This window comes from Neovison vison, chromosome 5 (assembly GCF_020171115.1).
Source record: "Neovison vison isolate M4711 chromosome 5, ASM_NN_V1, whole genome shotgun sequence".
Taxonomy (NCBI): domain Eukaryota; kingdom Metazoa; phylum Chordata; class Mammalia; order Carnivora; family Mustelidae; genus Neogale; species Neogale vison.
The window spans coordinates 105,319,345-105,342,077 of NC_058095.1; the positions used below are offsets into that span (position 1 = coordinate 105,319,345).

At 45.0% G+C, this 22,733-nt stretch overlaps 1 protein-coding gene across 2 annotated transcripts in view; it reads right to left on the minus strand.

The window, feature by feature from the left end:
- The window catches only part of FAM124A (family with sequence similarity 124 member A), a 102,908-nt gene extending 82,234 nt beyond the window's left edge, over positions 1 to 20,674 (minus strand). The window contains exons 1-3 of one of the 2 annotated variants that reach the window (XM_044249668.1): positions 20,610 to 20,674; positions 12,103 to 12,143; positions 2,628 to 2,667 (exon numbers count right to left, since the gene is read on the minus strand). In XM_044249668.1, coding sequence (XP_044105603.1) covers positions 2,628 to 2,667; positions 12,103 to 12,143; positions 20,610 to 20,674 — 146 coding nt within the window. The remainder of the gene's footprint in view (positions 1 to 2,627; positions 2,668 to 12,102; positions 12,144 to 20,609) is intronic. The other variant, XM_044249669.1, reaches the window with a different exon arrangement.
- Between the last annotated feature and the right edge of the window lie 2,059 nt (positions 20,675 to 22,733).

Sequence of the window (22,733 nt, forward strand, 5' to 3'; positions counted from 1 at the left end):
ACCGCAGGGCTTCACACCAGCCCTCCTGTGCAGTCTCCCACTGCCTGGTTCCTGCCAGGCTGGATCTCCTCCCAGAACTGGCAAACTAGTGCATGTCCCCAAAGCATTTGCTTCCCAGCAGCAGGTACGTCTACTTGAAAGTCCAGATCTCTCATTCCAAACAGAGTGCCTGGCCAACTCTTCAGATGCAACAAGTTCAGAGACCTCTTTCTGGAAGTTCTGGGCAATGGTTGATGTCTCTTTCATTTTATCCACAACGTATCAGAGACAATGTGCAATTCAACCGCAATCATTTATTTGATCAAGCAGTGTTTACTGAACACTTACTATGTGCTGGGCACCATAGGATACAGTGGGAAATAAGAGAATCTCTGCATTATTAGAACTTAGAATCTAGTAGGGGGAGTCAGAGCATGAGCAAATATGTTAAATGAAGTCAGGTAACTCAGGGCAAGACACTTCATTGAATAAAGCCGATTGAATGTGGTAAATCATAAGAGATTTTCAAGGCAGCAGCCACAACCATTAACCATCAGCTGAAGAAGTTGCTATGTACCAGTGCCACCATAAGCCCCCAGGAGGCTAAGAGAGTTAGATGAAGGGTACCTCCAGCCACCATAGGTGCTTGGTTTAGGGAATCTGGCCCCAGATCTTGGCTTGAGATTCTCCAACCACAGACAGGCATGAGGCTGAATAAACTCCTTATTTGCATTTCTAAAGCCCTGCTCTAGGGCACTGAACAATTCAGGGGCTTGGCTCCTTGGTCTGGTCAAGCAGACCCTCCTGACCGAGCAGCAGAACACCCAGGTGAAGTGTGGCTCGGGTATGCTGCAAAGACACGCCAGGCGCGGGCTGCTGCTGTGAAGAAAAATTAGGTCAGCGGGCAGGAGGCAAAGAGGCTCTGGAGTAGCAAACACAAGCCCCAGTGCATTGTGAAGTGTCACAAAAGGGCCAGCCTCCCCCCATTAAGCTGCCCGGTCTTCCCGGAATGCCTGAAGTAAATGCTTTCAGAGAGGGGCTTCCAAATTCCTTCTCCAGAGAGTCTATTCATCCAGAGTGTAATGAATAACCTGCCTTCATCCCTTTTTTTAAGCAGCTTTAAAAAAAAACAAAAACAAAACAAAAAAAAACCTAGTTTCTTGAACCTCTGAACTAATGAAAAAATTGAAGCGATCCCCTTTTCCCATGCGCACCCCTAAGATAAGATTTCAGACTTTCTCAATTCCGAGTAACTTTACGATTTTGACAAGGCTTACGGTCGAGCTGCAAGTCTGGGCTGTGAAAGCGGCAAGGCTGGTCCCAACCAGCCCCGGCGCAAGTCACAAGTAGATGCAGGGTGGGCCTGGTGAGACTCTGGTGGCAGCCAGGTGACAGGCAGAGTTTTAAACGCAGGGGATCCAAATGGTGCTCATAATAACGCTCCTCCTCTCTCAGCCTGAGTCCCCAGCGCTTTCTCATCATTGAAGAATGGAATACAGGCTGATGTGGTTTAGCCAAAACCTCTATTTTCATTTGGCAGAGGAAGACAGTGTGGGATCTTTCTGATCCTTAGGCCTCTTCCAGCTCTAACTATAGGATTTTAACTGCTCACCCCGTTCTCACCATCTGTTGCAGAAACAATGTCAGGGATCTGGGTGCGTGATACTGACACGCTCTCGAGCTCATCTGAAATCAGGACACTATTGAGAAAGAAATCATAGAGAAAGGAAGGTCGACTCTTGAGATACCCTGCATATTTTCCCCCACTTGAAAATGGGACATTCATTTTACTTTGTATGTCTTCCTAAGTTTCATTTTGAAACAAACCTGTAGGTGGGAAGAGGAGGGGGAAGCCAAGGCCAGCCACTAGCCAGAGAGTAATGACAAAGACATTATGAATTCTGACACAGCTTGACATAAATTCTGGAAGGGGGCCAGAAGGTTTACATGTAATTAGAAGGTACAAAGCAGCTAGAAACACTTAAAATATCTAGCGTAGTTATGTAAGCCCTCAGGACTACAATGATTTTGAAAGTTTATGAGAAGGTAACTAAGGTCTGATGAATGCCAAAGTCCAATGCTTACTAGTGTAAGAATAAGAACTTTTAGAAAGTTGAAGGGCTCAAAGTGACAGAAGAGATGCTAGCATTTCACCCAGAATCCTTTCTTCCGCTAAGTAATTTCCATGCATTCTCTACCACTTCATATATATCTTGTCATTTTCATCAGTAGCAAAGCCACGTCAGGACTTCAGTAAAATTCTACAGATTTGGAGATGAGGCAGCGGGGCATGCAAACAACAAGATTAGTATATTCATCATGTTTTGAGATGTAAAATATATTGATCAAAACAAAACAGACAAAAGAGGAGGATGGTAACCAAAATCTATCCCAAGGATTTGTTCGTCAGCAAACCCCAGACCTCTAATACCACTAGAGCTGGGTGCAGGAATCCTCCCAATTACAGTAATTAAGTTTCGTTTTACAAAGGGATTTATTCTGGCAGGATGGTGAGAAATCAAACAACAATTAGCTATTACAACTGTTCTGGGGAACAGCGTTCCATACATCCTTATAAAATACATTCTGAATGCCACAGTAGAAAAACCAATGCTGAGATCTGGTGCTGGCTTTGCTCGGGATCAAACTAGCAATGTAGGAAATGAAGCGTAGGGACTCTTTTTGTGGCTGAAAATTTGATAAAATATTCAAATTCTTGACCAATCTGAATAGGACACTGACAAGTTCCTAGTCCCTTGTTTCCGTTTCCTTAGAAATGATGTACCTTACAGCCCTTAGAAGAGCAAGCTAATTGCACAGGACTAGAAAATTAGAGGTGGCAGAGGCATTTAGTCCAGCCTCATGTCACAGATGAGGTCGTCGACCATGACTCAATGGCAGATCTAGAAAGAGAACAAACATCTCCAAAATTCACCCATTTGGGGCTCTCCCTTACCTCTCAAGCGCCTCTTGCTAACAGCCCAAGGACAGCAAAGCAGGAGACATGGTTCCTCCCAGAGCTCACAACCTAACTGAGGGAGCAAGGTGTTCAAACAGGAGAAATGTAAGAAAAACCTAAAGTGGGAGACATGTTCTAAATGACATAGCAGATGAATTTCAGAGACGACAGCCAAAGTTCCCCTTTGCCACAAATTTTCTGACTGTTTTGTGGCCCTTTACCTGTAGAGTCTGGGCTATTCATTGCTTCAGGGAAGGTGGAGTCAGATAGGTCCATTAATCAAGTTTCTAAATTCATGTCTATTTTTCAGATCGCGGCAGAGAGAAGAGTCTTGAAGGGCAAGGCTCTCTGGTGCAAGGGCTGGGGTTCCGGAGACAGAAAAGGCTTTCTGAGCTAAGGAAAGCTAAAAGCTTAAAGGAGAGGACTTGCCCAACGAATCACAGCACAAAAGAATGTGTGATGCTGCGGGATGGTCCTTCCAGCTCGGGAGATGCCATGTTTTGGCTTCTGGTGGAAGGAAGAAGACTGGGAGGGACCTGACCAAAGTCTAAATGCTAGATGGTTTCCAAGAAAGCGTGATGTGCCAACACTTCTGGGCTCAGCGCCGCAGGATTGTGGGTCCCAGAGCAGAACACACCTGTGCCTTCACTTCTAGGTGCAAGGCCAGCTCAGGAGTGACGTTGCACTTGACTATAAATACAGCAGTTCTACTGTTACGCCCGAGCATGCAACTGTGAAAATTCCCACCACACTAGGAGGTTCATACAGAGCTCTCCACAGACAGTACGACGTGTTAGAATGCGACTCTATAAGCCTGGCAGCTCGTAGAAAGACGTGCCTGGCTTCTGAGTCTAGGTGATCTGTGATCCTACATTGTGAGGCTGGATGTGAGGCTACACACATTGTGGCCTCACTGTGCTCCAGTGTGAGGTGGTGAAACAGTAAAGCTGAATCACGGAGGAAGCCTAGCTCTCTCTGTAAGGGACAAAGGGAAGACTTCTCACAACTGCTCTTGTTCCAAAGGACAGAGGAGCCTTCCAGGAGCAGGCTGCACAGCTAGAGGCACTAACAATACTGACAATAATGTCAGAAGATGCCAGGTGACATAAGAACACAAGGGGGAGTAGAGCAGGTGGAATATTCCTTCTCTTCCATAACCAGTATTGCACAAAAGAGAAGTTTGATTGACATGGTAGAAGGAAAGAAGGTTTACAAGGAAGGAAGGAAGGAAGGAAGGCAGGCAGGCAGGAAGGAAGGCAGGCAGGCTGGCTGACTAGCGGGATCCTCTTTGCTTCTCTAATCAATTCTGAATATTGCTACCTTTAGTGGGTACGACCTGGTTCTTTGCACAATATTCCCCAAATACTTCCAGCTTGTTACCTCATCAGAAGTTAATGGCAACACTACTGATGTTGAATAAAGATAGAGGTTGTCCACCACAATGGGAAATACTTTCCATAAAGCCTACACAGAGTACTGATGGCTTTTGCTGGTTGGTACCGCTCGCTGCCTGAGGTCACGTTTGGAGTGTAACTGATACCATACTTTCATGACAGACAAACACAGAACTTCAAGTTGTGGGCTTCCAAAATGTAAGAGTCTCCCGTTTGTCACCTACTCTTCAGAGAACTTTTGCCCATTGTTACTTTGTGTGTGTGTGTATCCACCCATATTATTTTTCACTCACAAAAATCACCAGTTTTATGAGACCCTGGTGCTCTCATTCATGCCAGTGGGAGAGTGAAATGGTACCTCTAGAGAATGACTTGGCAGGAAGCATCAGAAATTTTAAAAAGTAAACAACCCGTTTTACCTCATAATTCCACTTGAAGGAATTTACCCTAAGGAAATAATGAAGGACACACACACAAGGACTTAGCATAAAAATAATTCAGGCAATTCTGTTTGTAATTGTGAAAAAGTGACTATAACCTATAGTACCAACAACAGGGCACTAGTGGATATACAGAAATGCAATGGAATACTGTATATTCAAACTACTATAGTTTATGAATATCAAAGAAGTTCACACATGGTTAATTAGAAAATGGGACGATAAGACTATATAATACTATTTTTGCTAATAATACATATCTATAGTAATGCAGATGCTCAGAAAAAAATGGATAAAGGCAGACACCAAATTAAGACTACTGGTGATTTCTAGATGGCAGGAATCTGAGCTTTCTTCTTTTGGCTAATCATTATTTTCTGAATTTTTGATAATGACTATGTATTATTTGAGTGATAATTATTTTAAAATTGGGAAAAGCACCAAGCACATCGGGAATGGGGGATGGAAGCTATTTGCTTGTTTTCCTTCCCTTGGTCGTTGGGGTGGGGGTGGTGTTAAGGGCGTGTCCCCATGACCCTGGTAGACCAGCTGTCCCTGAGGTGTCATATCAGCTTCTCAGGAAAAATGTGGTTGTGAGAAGTCTTCCTTCATTTTTCTTTCATATCCTGGACAGAAATCGACACTCTCTATGTAGTTGAAATCACACAATTAAAACTTATCTTTGGAGCCAGTAGGACTATATCATATTTTTTGGGGAATGGATGCCAGTGGAACAGCATCAAAGGAGTTGACTGTGTGGTATATTGTCTTCACCCTTTGATTTCCTGATGCGTATCTTTGGTTATTGCTTTTTTCTTATCGACTGCCAACTACCAATATTTCTCAGCCTTTCAGGTTCCTGTGCAGAGGATTTTGGCCATACAGAACCCACACTGTCAAATAACTGTCTAAGTTCACTAGCTTTCAGCTCATTCATCTCAGACTTCATTTACTACTCTGTGATCTTACAGATAAGGCTGCTGCCTGCATCTCAAAAAAACACTTCCAAACCCATACCTCTAGCTTGCCTGATAAAGGACAAATTCTGTTTTCAAATAAACCACTCAGTAGAAGGACACAATTTTCTTCTTTTAAATGATCAATAATTCATAATTTAAATATTTGTCAAGTGAAAATTTTTCTCATCTTGATGTGATGCAAATCCAAGGGCCTACAGATTATGCCCTTAAAAATTAAAATCTTAAAGATATGTGGATAGACCATATCTACTAGGGATTTCAGAGCAATCTTACTGACTGTCGAGAGGAACTAGATTAGTGCTCCTCAACATTTCTGTACAAACAACTCACATGACTCAGGAGGTCTGGGGTGGGGCCTGGAATTCTGCATTTCTAACAAGCTCCGGGGTGATGCTGATGGAGTGCTCTGTAGACCATACTCTGAGCAGCAAGTTTTCCAGTTTGGTGATTTATGTGCTCTGCCAGGCCAAGAATTCCTTCTCTGGGCAGCTGACAAAATGCAAAGCAGACCCCACACTGAGCCAGCTGGCATTCTGTGGCTCTCAGGCTGTGGCTAAGCCTCTACCTGACTGGCCTTAAGACCCAGACTTGCAAAAAATGACACACCCACACCTGCGGCCTTTTCATTAGAGTTACCTACAAGCTACATGTTACATGGCTCCAGCTTGAGGAGGAAAGTCCAGGAGCATAAGGAGCATCTTAAACCTAAGCCATACTTGCCACAGTAAGCTTCAATGGTTGAGGGCATGGGAAGAGCCACCAGCACCAAGGCCCTTTCTCCAATAGTCAGGGCAAGCAGGAGTGAAGCCAGTGCATTCCAAGGAGGAGGGAAGAAGCCTTGAGGGTTCTTTCCCACATGGCGATTGGAGCAGCGGCTCTACCAAGGTGCAGGTATACCAGATGTCTATTGCCAGGGAGTATGATAGAGACTTCTGAGTAAAAGCTTTAATCCTATAGTTATTGTGGAAGGCAGGGCCACAGAGGAGGACAAAATGGACAAGGAAGTCAAACTGATCCTTCCACGTGCAAAGCATCTTAATAATTTCTGGTTGATCTCCACAGCCATGGCCACATATCGAGGCCACCGTGGTTCAACAGAAGGCCACTCACAGAGAGCCTACCTAAGGCAGCAGATTCATTCCAGCTGTGCAGCAGGTCACCCTGAATCTCTTTTGAGAGAAGCTCAGCGCAGGAACATGACTGTTGTGCCAGAACATGCTTAAACATACTAAAAATGGAAATCATTCTTATCTGGGGTTCCTTTGCTGGATGCAGCAAAGTTAAGTGCTCCTGGCTCAATGGAGTGACCAAGTAGAGATTCAAAACCCTGACTTTCCTCCACTTGGAAATCAGAGTTTCCCCTAGGCTTGGATTTTTTTTATGCCAACTGTTTGGTCTATGAAAGTAAATCAAGCATCTTTAGTATCACTAATGAGCCCTCTGCGCACTGAGGAAGTAGGAAATGGGTGTCAATAGTGACAGGCCTGAACTGGGCTATTTAATATTTGTCTGATCCACCTCATAAACCATATTACCATCCATAACTAACTTTGCCTAAAAGGTCGTACTCTAAATTAGAGAAAACTGGTGATGCTTCTTGTGAAGTTTTAATTGCAAAAGGAGTGGGAAGCTGGGGATGGACAGGTGGGTGTTTTGGTCTTTTTGCAAACCTGAGTCCATTGCCAACTACATACTGGTCACAGAATTATACACATGCAATGGTTAAATTGTTCTGCATAAGGGTTAATGAACAGATCCAGGTTTTGCCTAGATCTTATGAAATAAGACCCTAAAAGAACATTTACTCTGAAAATCATAATGGGGAAAGTATTGTGCACAGAAGAAAAAAAAAAAAGACTATGAAATTTACAAAAAGATCAATGTTAAATTGGCTACTACCCACCTCTTCCAAGATATTGACCTTCCTTATTTGGACAAGTGGCCTTAAAACATCAATCTGTCAGTAAGTTATCTCCTTTCCCAAAAATAGAAAGAAAATAATGACTATTTCACTATCCCGTCTGAATTTAGCTCTTGGATCTACAGACAAGGGTCATTTTTATTTAAATGTTCCCCCTCAGTGACGAGTTCTACGGAATACAGTCATGTCTTTTCGATGGGTTGCTTTCAAAGCGCCTTACCTTTGCTTATTAATTACGTAATAATTAATAAGCTCACAAGGAGCTTACCTTTCCTTCCACACTAAGGGGAGGCACAGATATGGCTAAAGACCAAATTCAAAATATACAAAGCTTTGATATCCTAAAACTTCAAGGAAATGAGACTGTGGAGAAATGAAGGGGAGAAGATGGCATTTATGTGGAAAGATCTACCTCTGAGACAAGGCAGCCTTGGGGAGGGATGAAGGTCATCCCACACAGCAGTAAGGCAGGACCCGCCAACTCATGTGGTGGCTCAAGACCAGTCACAAGGGCTTGCAATTAACTTTCATATTTGAAAAACACCTGCAATCTAGTTGGCCCCTTTCTCTCCAGAAGAGAGCATGTCCAAGATCCCACAGCATCAGCTGGGCCTGGCCAGGGCTGCCCTCAAGGGCAGGTTATAGACATGGCAGCCCCGAGAAAGGGGAGGGGACAGAACTCCACTGGTCCTACAACCTGGCCAAAGCAGCAAGGGGAATGCTGGCAGGACTTGGGGAAGTTACCCGAGTCACTGGAAGGACAGAGCAGGAAGCTAGGAAAAGCAAGCCAGGGAAGCAAGAGGAGGGCAGGAATCTGAGGCCCGAGTGGGTGGGAAAATAGATTCCATGACTCCCACCCACCCAGGAGGTGTCCCTGTTTTGCACAGATTGGTATGTGGTCCTGGGCTTGAATCAGTAGAACACACCGGTCATGGCCATTTTTCCATCATTTCAGATATCGGGAATTCCTCAGGGCATTGCTAAGGGCCCCTGTATCACTGTGACTCACTTTGATCATTTGCATTTCGAAAAGTACGAAGGGGCACAAAACTGCAAGGCATCCCCGCTGCCACTGGCCATCTGTAAGGGCCAGGTAGAGACTTAATGACTGTACCTGGGTTTTGAGGAGGCCCAGTTTTGAGGCACAAATTAGGAGGGCAAATAGAGGAACAGTATCCAGTAAAGAGAACTAGTTAATTCTTTGACCTGCCTCCTACTGGCATTATCCTGGGGATAGAGATCCTCAAGAAATATGACACTGTCCTAAAAATACCATTTTTCAGCTCCCAGGATCTTCTAAGAGAAATTCTCCAGGTATGATTATAATCTTTATTTGAATGAGAATATTCAATCATGCATGAGGGGAATTTATCATCACGTGGCACACTTGATCTTCTTCCCCTTGGCATGATTACTGCTTTTCTTTGATCCTGTTTATAAAATTTCTCCTTTTTATTTAAATTACTTAAGAATGCAAATTGTACATATTGCCTTGATGATCTTCTACCCAGGTTTCTGGAAAAACCACCTAAAATTCCAAGAGTATAAATTAAATTCATCTTTCTTAGGAAATATTGTGATTTATTGAGATCTGAGTGTTAACAGTGTGTTTAGCTTTGCGGAAAACATAAGAGGAAAGCCTGGCAGCCCTGTCAATCTCAAAAAGGCAAAGGGACCCATGGCAAGTAGAAAAAAATTTTACCTAAATTTACGTTTACCCAATTTATAGAATAAAACCATCCATTAAAGAAGCCCCCTCAGCCACTTCCCCTAGAGTTGAAAGTGACATCAAACACAACCAATGGGAATGTGATTTTGGGACCCAGGAGGTCGAGGAAAAGTAGAATGCCCAAGACCAGCATGTCCTCCCAGACTCCATACCGGGACTAGGACCTAGGGGATCTGATTCTTACGCCGCAACTCTTGTACTTTCTCTAGGTGATGACCTTCCTTCTTCTCCCATCAAGTGGGCAGCATGAGGAAGCGGTCCCTGCATTCTCAGGGAAAAGACATCTAAAGAGCAGCTCCTGCTTGGGGAGGAAGCTTTCCTGTCAGGTCTAGCAGCGATGAACTCCAGCTGTGGACAGACTCCAACACTGGCTCAACCCAAGGAAGTGCTTACGGCCCCGTGAACTCAGGCACAAATGGGTAAAAGAGCATCATGGGTATGCTGAACAGGAAGCACTAGTACACAGAAAAATCCATTTCCTAACAGTGAATAGATAGGACCAATGCTAAGATAACAACCAGGAAGCATTCAGAAACAAGCCATTCAGAGAGGGGCAGGGGGGATGACAATGAGAGGCAGGAGCTGCTCACAGGACCCACAAGAAGAGGGAACTAGGACTAGTCAGCTCCGTGGGTTCCTGCTGGTCACATAGCGGGTACTGGCACAGCTGGGTTGTGACAAGGAGAGGGACCCTGGAATAGCCCTATTCAGGATGGAGAGTAAGCTTCTTAACCTTCTCTCTACTCAGTCCTCCGAGTGTGATTGTGTAGTTTGTGGGGCAATGTGGTTTTAAAAATCTACTTGGAAAATAACTCTTTATGATTGTAGTCTGTCAAACCTATGTTTTAAAAGACAGATTGAAGACTTCAGACATTTTTTTCCCTTCTTCAGAAAGGGTCCACTCTGTTATCTTTACTAACTGCTACAGGGGCCTTCTCTTGCATCTGGGTATGGTCAGTGTTTATCCTCCTGGCAGGGAAGAGAAGCAGGCCAGGCAGATACTAGACAAAGACAGCCAAGGGCCCAGCAGTACCCACTCAACCCTTCTTCCTGCCCAGAACAAGGATGTGCTGCCCGCGGTCAAGGCAGACGTTTTGTAACTCTGAGGCAACTCTAAGAACAGAAGCCAAAAGCCAAGCAGAACAACGAAAGGAGCTTCCACTTCAGACCTGCATGGCTGCCGCCTTCTTCTTCTTCTTCTTCTTCTTCTTCTTCTTCTTCTTCTTCTCTTTAATGTTAGAGGAAAACAAATGCCGACTTGAGTCTTTAGTTTTCCTCTACTATTTATAGCCAAATACATTTCCTAACTCAAATATGAAAATACATACCCATCCTCAGCAAGAGGTCCCAACACTGAAGACTGACGCAGGAATCACCAAGTATTTAAAGAGAAAAGGAAGAGCAATAAAAGGCTATTGATCCCAGTTGCACCAAGAGAAATTTCAACTCTGAGATCGCAATTAAAATAATGGAGAGGAAAGCCTCCCAAACCAAATTACCAGTTTCGCTGACAAGAGAGATGCTTTGTTGTGACCCAGAGGACTGATGTGAGAGCTACAAATTGAACAAAGGCTTTGGGCAAGTATTTCACAAAAAAATCATTCTTAAAGAAATGTAGCTTCTGGGCAAAACTGAGTGGAATGAAAATAGCAGCATAGAGAGTGAGTTCAAGAGAGCTTTCCTGGATTTTTAGGAAGGCAGAAGCTTCAGGGAGGGAATGCAAATCACGGGGGCTTCATTCTCATTGTTACTAATGGTTCTTAATAACTAAGGGGCAATGTTGGGTCTCCAGTTGGCTAGAATGATCAGAGATTACTCACTGCAGTTGTACTAATAACTAAATATAATTTGACACTAAATTACAATTCCAGAAATACAGCTTTCTGCACAGTCTCTTATTGCAAGGGAAAACTAAGCCAGAACATCAATAAATAGAATAATCCAATTAAGTGTCTTTCCATTGGGGTACTACTTAGAATTGAGAGTTTAATAGGGAAGATAGAAAAAAAAAAGTATCTACTGAATCAAATAATCAGGGCTTTTACTGGACGAAGTTTTTTTTTGTTATTTTTAAAATAGGTGTTTAATTAATCCAAATGGCTTTGGTCATTTACACAGTGATCTCAAACACTGTGAATTGTGCTTAGATATAAAGCCTAATTTCCCATGAATAGATTTCCCTGTCAATTGGTATTTAATGCAGACATCTTTTTCTATGCTTACAGTGTGTTTATTAACATATTTCCAGTCACCTTTCTTAAACCGTATTGATAACTGCCTATGATATCCACCTGCAGATGCAGAAATACAAGGGAGTACACTGGCCCAGCAGGTGAGCAGGGTCACCCAGGGGTCTAATGAATGTGCTCTGAGCTGTTAGCCTGCAGGCAGCAGGTACCTGATAAACGTCTGGTGATTGAATGAGTTACCTGGGATTATTCGGAGAAGCTGTTTGAGAAGCATCTGCCCTAACAAAGCCTGGGCTAGATCCTCTAGGCTCAATTTCCATAGGGAAAGTTGTGGCATAGCTAGTTCTGAAATCAAGGGACAGTTAAATTCTCCAGGAAGAGCCCCAGCTTTCAGAGTCAGAGAATCTAGAATCACACACTTTGGCAAGTATCCCTTGGGTGATTCTTCCATGAAAGCATGGGTTCCCCAGATAGACAGGTTTGAGAAGCCAGTGCCGAAGGACATTTAAACCATACTTACTGCTGGTGGAGGACATGTGGCTGTAGTCAGACCTGAAACACAAAACCTTAGTATTAGTAGGATTAGACACTATTTTTCTATATCCAAGTGAGTTCTTCAAGCTAGAATTTTTTAAAAAGTCAGGGGTAAGTAGCATTTACATGGTAAGGACCTGTAGCAAACGAAAAACCGTAGCGCTAGGGGCTTTGGTGCAAAATAAAGTTACGTCCGAATTTGAAGGCAACACGTTCATGGCATGTTAGAAATCAGGGGTCCTTCTGATGGGCTCTGTGACTCTCCAAGATGGGAAACTAGCGAGGTTCTGAACCATCTAAATTCGTTGGCGAATTCTCGAATGGAAGCTTATTCCTCTGCAGAGAAGGCTCAAAGTCTTCAACACATTCTCAAAGGGATTCACGATGCCCCCCAAAGGTGAAATCACTGAAAATGACCACCCTTCAAGTTAGAGTGCATCGTGGGGACATGTTTCTTTGCTGACATGGGCAGAGTGGTGATAGACCTTGGCAGCAGCATGAGGGGACCCTGGCTTGTGAGGGCTTGCTTCCACAGGCAGGGTCTGGCTGGCCATCAGGAAACAAAGGCACAGTGATGTTTGACTGATTTCAGTTCCAGCTGAGAAGAAATCCTGCTGCACATTACAGTAACAGGATGTGGGCTGTGATAGGGAAAGGGAAAAGGCAGGGTTAGGGCCAGGGTGAAATTACCCATCAGTTTCCAGGCTGAAAAACCAGCTGCTGGCACTCGGCCTCTGTGAGAATGGGCATCTGGCCAAGGATCTGCCTGCTTAATCTCTTCGAAGTTTCTGCTCTACTTGTGTGGCTGAGAAGCCTTCCCTCTCTGGCAACATATCTGGTATAGAAGCTCTTGGTTTTCTCCCCACAGCGTCCCAAAGTCATTCTCAGTAAGGAATTAATCTCTCAGGCACAAAGGGATTTATTCTTCAAGGTGATGGTCAGGGAACTTGGTTATGCAAATAAAGTAGTTAATTATGTTTAATTTTCCACAGATACACTTTTATTTACTTAGCCTCGTGTTGCTTTTCTTAAATCATTCAATTTTCACTCCACTGACTTTGTTACCATATATACAAAACTTCAAAAAAAAATAATAAAAAGCACACCTCTTACTAGTTAAAATAACCTATATCGCTCATGCAAAATAATGCACTGATTTATTGGTAGGGGAACAAAATGGAAGAAAAACAGCATGCGGTTTTCTCTTTTCAAATGAACTGTCTTAGTAGTTACAGAATGACTGAATCTTAAGGCTGAAAAAAATAGCAACTATTAACATCTGCATATCCCTTTATGTATTACAAACTGAATCTGCCTATATCGAACCTGCTTTTTTATGTTATCGGTTAGGAAGCTAAAGTGATACCATTGGCGAGGAGACCGGGAGGTGGCCAGTGGACCTGAAGTAGGAGTGCAGGGTGATGGTGAGGCAGGACCTGGAAGGTAGGACCACTGGTTATAGAACATGGCGACATGCTGGCTAAGGGAGATGCAAGACAGGATCAGGATGGTCAGGATGAGTTACCCCCAGAGTGGATACATTCACTTCTTTCTCGAACCAGGCAGGGCATAAATTAATTTTACGACCAAACTTAGAAATGTGGTAACTGTGTGTTAATATTTTAGTTATTTATTTGACACACAGAGAGAGAAACAGCGACACAAGCAGGGGGAGTGGCAAGCAGAGGGAGAAGCAGGCTCCCTGCTGAGCAGAGAGCCCAACATGGGGCTCAATCCCAGGGCCCCGGGATCATGACCTGAGCCGAAGGCAGATGCTTAACCGATTGAGCCACTCAGGTGCCCCTATTCGTTTTATTATTAGAAATTTGCCAGTGTTTTCAGCTAGGATTTTCCAAAATTCCCGAGGCAGATGGGTTTCACAAATGCATGTATTTTAAAGATCCCCATACAGATGGAGATGAATCTAGAATGAAATTTACATGTGAAACCTATTTTGAGAATCTTAAGGTGTGATGGTAGTATTTTAGGGCAGGTGCTAGCAAAGCGAATGTCCCTGCCATGCATCTCTCTGTATGTATTTCTTGTGACTAAAGGCACTGCCTGGGTCAAGCCTGGCAGCTGGTCAGTCTCCTGTCACTCTTGCTCCGCTCCAGTTCCTTCCCCAAACAGCAGCCGATCTTTGCAAAGCACAAATCTGATCATGTCACTCTTTGGATGAAGTTCAAGCACAACATAAAACCCACTTTTCATGAATGATGGTCTCTGCCCAGCTCTGCAGTCTCATCCATCATCCCAACTTCCATCCCTGTCCCCCATCAAAATGGAAATCAATCGGGAAGAAAATCCCCTAAAACCTGTCGCTGCTTTCCAGCCTCTGATTCTGTTTATGAAATTTGTACACAGTTGCCATAATGATGGAGATAGAATTTTAAACTGCTCTTTTCACCACGCACCATCACAACATGCTGCTACCTAGTTTTTATTATTGTAATTTTAGATAAAGTGATGTACTATAATTTATTCAACCATTTGCCTTTTGTTTGCTATATGATTGTTTCTAATTGTTCACTTTTGCAAACTACACGATGAGATACTTGCATACACACACACACACACACACACATATATATACATATACATTGATATTTACTTTCTTTTCCTTAGAAAAATGATCATGATGGGAAACAGAACCCGAGTCAATGTACAAACACTTTCATAGCCCATAAAATACATTCCAAATAACTTCAAAAGGTTATTTATGGGAAATATTATTGGTGAAAGACAAACTGTAAAGCTTAAAACAATTTTGTGCTTAAACAGGTTCAAACAATTTCAGATATTGACTATAGCTCTCTGGAGGGGTAAGTTACCCCCAGCTTTTTTAGGATAGGAGGGAACAGCAATAAGGCACCTGTCTTGTGAATCCTGTTTATTGGTCTTACATCCTAAGAATTTACCCACCTAGCTCTGAATAAGACATTCAACTCTGTGAGAATGAAGCCTGAGAGGTGAATCCATGAATTTTGGGAAGAAAAATGTATGGGCACATGATACAGATAAGCAGAATGATGCAAGGATTAGAAACTTTCACACGCCTGACACATAGATTAAACACATTTATAAACATTACATTTATTTGGTATCTCTGCCAATCGTGACCAGAAAGTTAGATGTAGTCCCTTGACTGCCTTTTAATTACAATTATACAAACAGGGGTTAAGTGTTAAAGGGGTCTGCACTTAAGACAGTTTATCACTGTCAGCAGCCTACTTGCCCATATAGGTATAGGCTACCACCTTAAATTCTCTTTTTCCAGGAAAATCTTGGCATAAGAATTGATCTTGGCATTTCAATAATATTGATTTTGACGTTTCGTTAAAACGTCAGCTCAGTGCATCCTGGACCGCATCTGTTCTCTCAGTCCATTGAATTAGATGCCATGGTACCTCAGAGCTAACTAGCTCCACCTTGAACACAAAGATAATCGAGTACCTAATAGATCATCCTGTCTTCTTTGCAAGATTTCCCCCTTTACTCTTCTCTAAACCTGTCCCGTCTTCAAATTTATTCCATTTGTTCCCATGCACCTGCTTATAAACTCCAGCCCTGTGAATTGTGTGCTGTCTCTAAATCACAGTGAAGTATCAATTGAAGGTCACCCAAAGGGTATGGTAGGAGTATTTTTTCAGAAGCTCAGTGACAAGTGATAGGGAGGTGGAGGCTCATTACTGCCAGACAAACTTGTGAATTAAAATAATGCACCAGATATGGTCCTATTTGAAAGAGTGGCTCAGATGCCATATCTGGGAGACATCACAAAGGAAACACCCACTAAAAAGCATTCATCTTACTTTTTGTATTTTATTTCGGTTTGCAAAAACTCAGCTTGTCCCTCTGTTAAGGGATTCTGTTTCTTAGGGTAGTTTACCATAGTCAGTAGCTGGCTCGCCAGTTTTTTCTAATGAAAAATACACAGGAGCACAAAACTTGCCTTCAAGTGCATTTGGAAAAGGGGAACTCCAAAATGACATCAATTGCCACAGAACAATACTAGTTAGCTTTTAGCCTGGCCTGTAGTAGGTGGGTCAGACAGCAAAGACAACATTTCAAGCAAAAGAAAATGTCTGAGTAGGAATCAAGAATTAATTGCCCATCAGTGGTTCCTGGAGTGGCAACTTCGCTAGGTGGGAAGCATGCCGGAGATGCAGGCTTCCACTGAGGCCACCAACTAGTCATGTACCCTCTGAACCTCCGTTTCCTTATGGGTAAAATAACTATATTCAGACACATCCTATCATCTCGCAGATGTTCTGAAAGGTGTTCAGATTGTTCGGGACATTTAAAAACATCAGAACATCTACTGTGATGAGTATAAAGAACATAGGATCTTGAGAGCACCCAGAAATAGACATTTTTATTATATGAAGCTCTAACTTTGTCATTTAGAGTCTTCTTCATAACAATACTAACAGTACAATGAGAAATAATTTTCTGAGGGTTCACTTATGCCAGACTTTAAATGTATAGACTAATTTACTTCTCACAACCACCCTGTGAGGTGGGTACTATCATTGTCACATTTTACAGAAAAAGAAAACTCAGGGCATGGGGTTGAACCCCAGCAGCCTGACTCTCTTGACTCTCACTTTCAAAGCCATCAGCACCACCTGCCCACTGGTAGCGGGACCCAAAATGTTCTTGGAACCTTTGATCACGCTGCCAAAAGGATCCATAGTCAGCTCCACATATACCCCCAAATCCTTTGCTCCAATGTTTTGTTCACGCCTGTCTGGCAACAGTCCCTCTCCCTGACCATCTCCACCACTCACCATCTCCCTCTGCCTGCCCCTAAGGTAGTTGAGCACTGCTGCCAGGAATTTGATAGCAAGCTAGACTGGGACCTTCATACATTTATAATCATTAATCTCAGTTGGGTTCTCACTCAACAGTCCTCAAGCAACTATTTCAAATCTCCACTTGCCCATGGAGGGGGCTGCATTTGCCCACAACGGAAACCTGTCTTCCCTGCTAAGCTGTAAGAAGAGAGCTGTTCCTCCTTCTACCCAAAGCCCATTGAGCTGAGAGGTCTGAAGTCCATCTGCCTTCACCCTTTCAGAAAGTGGACATTACAAACCATCAATTTTTCTGCTATATCTTTATCCATGCCCCCCCCTTTTAAAAATATTTTATTTATTTGACAGACAGAGATCTCAAGTAGGCAGAGAGACAGGCAGAGAGAAAGAGAGAGAGAGAGGCGGAAGCAGGCTCCCTGCTGAGCAGACAGCCAGATGTGGACCTCCATCCCAGGACCCTGGGATCATGACCTGAGCCAGAGGCAGAAGCTTTAACCCACTGAGGCACCCAGGCGCCCATATCTATGCCCCTTTTTATAGAGTCTTTTCTATAAGCATCTCTTTACAGGAGCCTAATTATTGCCTATGCTTTGGGAATCCTTCCTGCATCCCACTCTCCCTTCCAGCTACCGCCTCTCCTCACCCTCCCTTTCTCAGACAAAAGGCTCTGTCTACCTTCTCTTCCACACAGTTCACTCCCTCCTGGAGCCAGGTGGACCTGGCTTCTGCCTCCACCTGCCACTGTCCACGGATCCACCTTTTCCTTCATTACCTGCATTTGCAAAAAAGGCACTTCACATTCCTTTAGCTTAGTGAGTTTCTCAACCTCACAGTCGATGCCTTTCCCTTCTTCCCCTTGGCTTCTAGGACACCTCATCCTTCCTCTTGTCGGAGTTTCCTTTTTCTCAGGCCCCTTTCTCAGCTCCTCCAACTTCACCTGGCCTTTAAGTGTTGTCATTTCTCAAGGTCTTAAACAGTATGTGCTTTGCAGTTGTTGAAAAATCAAATGTGTTAACAAAATATGTAAAGGCTCAGTCCCCAGCACAGAGTAAGATGCCGGGTGTTTACTATCTTTACTATCTTTAGTTGATTTCATCTACTCCTAGGACTGCAACTGCCATTTTTTGGCTGACCATTCCCAAGCATACTGTCGTCACACCCGTATCCTCTCTGATCATCTCCCTAGATAGACTCAACCACTGGCTCATCATCCTTGCTTGGCTCTCTCTCAATACCTCGGATACGACACGATGAACATGAAACTTCTCCTACCTTGCCCAAATGTGGTGGTGAGGGGAATCACAGACTACTTCGAGAATCTGGTGAAAAGTAAGTCTCTTCTTCCCAAAATTCACAAAGAATGTCATTTTGTATGTGACTTCAAGCCATTCATGGGCCTCAAGTTGAGGACCCCTGCCTTAGCCGATGGGTCACCTGAGCCGAGTCTTAAAAGAAGATAAAGTTTCACCTGGTGGGCAGGCATGCCAGGTGGAGAAGGGCAGAGCTGGGGAAAAGAGCGGTTTGACAAAAGCAGAATCAGAAACACCTTGCGATGTGGCTTGAGGCAGGATACAAGGGTGGGGTGCTGAGACACAAAGCCAGAGAGACAGAAGGGGACCCTATCACATTGGGGACTTATAGGCCACACTAAGCTCTTTGTACATTAGAGATGACAGAACCACTAAAGGCTTAGGAGAGAAGCATGATCAGATTTGTATTGTAAAAATAATAGTGATAGCACACATGTGTAAAGTCTCCTCAGGCAGCTACATGAAAGCTGGGGGTAAGTTCTGGAAAAGCCAGGAAATTATGAACAGCTTTTTGATAACCAAACCAAACTGCAGGAGATACACGGATATGTGGCAAATAAAAGATCAAGAACTATATACTGAAACTCCTTAAGCACGTACCATTTTACCTTCATCTTTAGCTTAAGGATGCTGCTGAGGCAAAAAGGAGTCTTTAAACAATTCTATTCTGTCACAACAATACACTTTAGGGCAGAGGCAGTGAAGAGAAGCTCTGGTGTCAGTATATTCAGCAAGCCCCTCCCAGCAACCCTGGCAGCTGTCATGCTTTTCTCTGGGATCCAAGGGTACAATTGTTCCTGGATCAGGGCTTCTCCTCCACTTGTCCAAGAGAGAAGCCTTGGTAAAAATACCTGTTTTAGGTGAGCTCTGCAAATTGAAAATGAATGGACCAGTTGGAGCCTTATTTTATGCAGCTGAAAATGAGCTGGTTAATTTCACTTTGTTTCTTCTATCCATGGCCTACCTAGCTAACTAGAGGCAGGGGGGTAAAAAAGTCAAGGATCTTCAATTACAGCTGATAAATGCCACATACACAAAGTGTGGGGAGAAAACAAGGGAGTTCTGTGTTTGGAATCAGGTTACCCCTCCAGAATGTAATTGGGTTCTATAGTGAAGTGATCTCAAGTTTGGATAACAGCAAAAGCCCATTGCAGAGTACTTGCTGTAGGGTGTAAAAGTGCCAGATTCGGGCTAGGAATGGGGGGAGGCTGCAAGGAAGGGTGAGCCTGGGCACCCTGGGCAGGAGTGACTGTGTCCCTCAGGGGGCAGCCCCTTGTGCCCATTCTGACCTTGGGCCCCATCCTGTCCTCTCAAGGCTGCCAACCCCCGAGATTAGTCTAAATCTCCCCAATGTCCCATGGAAGAGGGTTTCTGTAATCTGGGCAGCTCCAGCCCATCTCCAGGGTTCTCCAGAGAGGAAAGGACACCCTTTCCTCCTGGATCAGTACCGGCATCCTGGATGTTTGCTGACTCTGAACAGGAAAATCCTCTAGAGATAGGAGCTGGGTAGAAGCATTTGCAATGACATTCATCTCCTAAAAGATACTCCATCTTTTGTCCCACTCGGGAAAATGGTGTCGTTGGGAGAAAGCTAATTAGTCTCCAGAGGTAAAGGTTTGGGCCAACGGTTTGAGTCGTTGAGGCGATGAGCACATTTCTTTAAGCAGGGCTACATCATAGCACCAACTTCATCCCACCTGTACCCAAGGCTGGGACAGGTGGGCAGAGAAGTTTGGCGGGGAAAACAGGAGCTGCGGAGGAAGTATGAGCAAGCACAATAAAGCCATGAAATGAAAAATGTCATCCTCTTATATGATTTCTGAAAGACTTTTAGGTGCCAGGTGTCCTATCCTCTTCTCATCCCCAATCCCTCATCCCGGACTCCGGGAGCGGCGGGGCTAGAGGAATAAAGTCTTCGCGGAAGGCTGAAACAAGTGCAAGAGCATCTGTTTCTCTAGCGATGATCTCGGGGGGGTACATTGCATTCGTCTGGTATTCCACATCATCTCAGTGATAACGGGGGCAAGAAGGGATGGTGTGTCGTGGTGTGCGCGAGGTTTACTCTGAACCCTGAGTCCTTCCACTTTTCTCCCTCCCTCCTCCCCCAGGGATTGGGCCCGCCCCACCCGGGGTAGCTACGGACCACCGGGCTCTGCCCTTCGGGCCCGCCCAGGACACAGCCGGCCCGCCACAGCCCCTCTACCTTCCACCCCGGACCAGGCAGGTGGGGGAGCCCCCGCGGCCCCATCCGGGCGGCAGCGACTCCGGCTCCGCCGCGGGGTCCGGAAAGGTCCCGGCCGGGGACCGCAGCGCAACTCGGAGAGCGCCCCCCGCCCACGGCCCGGCCCCGCGCGGCTCACCCTCCGGTCTCGGCGCCCGAGTCCACGCAGTCATCCTCCTCGCCACCGCCCGCTTTGGGGTCCATGGCGCGCTCCCCGCCGCGCTCGGCTCGCGGGCGCCGGCGTGACCCGGGGCGAGCTCCCTGCGGGCCGCCCCGCCCAGCCCCGCCTAGCCCAGCCCGAGCGGCTGGCCCGGCTCCCGCGGAGCCTCTCGCGGCCGGGGCTCCGGGAAACAACTCTGGCGCGGGCCGCACTCCCCTGCGCCGCGCCGCGCCCTCTCCTGGCCGCGCCCGGCCGGCCACTGGCGGCCGCTCCCGCCCCGCCCCTCGCCACTCGGCAGTGGGAGCGTGTGTGTGCGCGCGCGGGGTGCGCCCGTGAACTAGGGCCTGTGCGCGCGCGCGGGGGCCGGTGAGCGAGACCGCGGGCGCGCGCAAGAGGGTGTGTGCGCGGGGCGTGAGCGGGTGCGCGCGGGTGTGTGCAGGCGAGCAAGGGCTTGGGCGCGCGCAAGAGGGTGTGTGCATGGGGTGTGAGCCGGTGCGCGAGCGTGTGCTAGCTCGGGTGTTGCGCGCCAGTGTGTGGTGTGAGTGCACGAGTGGGCGAGGTGTGTGAGGTCGCGTGCGCCTGTGTTGTGGTGTTGATATAGGTGGGTGGGTGAGGTCGATGTTTGTGCAGGCGCTGAGCGTGTGTGCCGTCTGTGCTTTGTGACCACGTGTGGTGTGTGAATGGATGTGTGTGTGCATAGAAGCCGCCCCTCTCTCCTGGGCCCAAAGCCCCAGGATTCTGCGTCCCAGGGATTGACCCGACGTTCCAGAGCCCCAGAGCTGGGAGCAGCACCGAGAAATAGTGGCTGCACCTTGGAAGCAAGGAGGGATCTGGTTCACTACTGGGACTAATGGGAACCTCTAGGTGTTTTCTCTCAGTTCCCTCAGAATTGGCAACACTGAATTCATTATCACTTTCTTAGTGCAGGTCTGAGAGGCTTCCCAGCACCCAACTTGACAGTTTACAGTCAGTGTCATGCATTCTTTTGCTATTAAAAGAAAAGAAAAAAAGGCTTCAAAAATAAAGACCATAGGATGTACCTGCATTCAGAGCCTTTTCAGTTAAGGGGGTAATGGATGTTTGTAAAGGACTCTCCACCCCAACCTCCACCCGACCCCTGTTCCTTGGAGTAAGGTTATGATCTCTGTTGGAGGGGCACACCTCTTCTTAGTGGGGTGAGGCTTAATGGAAGCTTGAGGAGAGGCAGAACAAAACAACTCACATTTAATTTTGACAGCCCTGTCCAAGCCATTGGAAGGCACTCATTTCCACTTTCTTCTGTTTTCAGGCCAAGTTACTTAACTTCTATGACCCTTACTTATCTGTAAGATGGGGCTATTGATATCTACTCTATAGCCTACTGGGAATTTAAAGAGATTTTAAAATTTAATTTTACATACATGTAAAAATACTTAGCATTGGTCCTGATAATGTCAAGCAATAGTCACAGGCAGCTGTCATAACATTTAAAGCACAAGCTAGCTATGTTTCTAATTTCAACTTGCAAAGCAGTGACAAGATATATCTTAAATAGGAATCTATTTTCTTTTCTCTCTTTCTCCCCCCTCTTCTGTTCTTCCTTCTTTACCTAATTATCGCTCCTTTTTTATTCATATCTTAATTTAATTACACAAAAAGAGGAATCCAATGAATAAAAGAATACAAGCACAATCTCATCATTAAGAAAAAAACACAGGAGAAGGTGCCAACCTCAAATCTTAATGAATTATCTTTACTGAGTGTAAGATCCTTGCCATACAAAGCAGAAATGGATGTATTATACTCAGTTTGTGCTCATTAGCTGCAAGAAGGAAGTGTGTCAGTTCCTTAGGGGAGATTCCCCTTGCCCCACCCTATATACTGATTTCTAAAAGGAAATTCTCACACAAGGCAAAATTACTGCACATTGCCACTAATGACCATTTGAAATTGATCAATTCATCCAGTAACTATATAAATACCAGACCAGAGGGTGAACTCTGGGTACACAAATAAGGGAAAGTGGGAACAGATATGATGCCTGCCTTCATGGAACTTGTAATTCAGAGGGGGAGACTAATTAAATTACATACGCTAAGATATAAAATATAAATGAAGATTAAA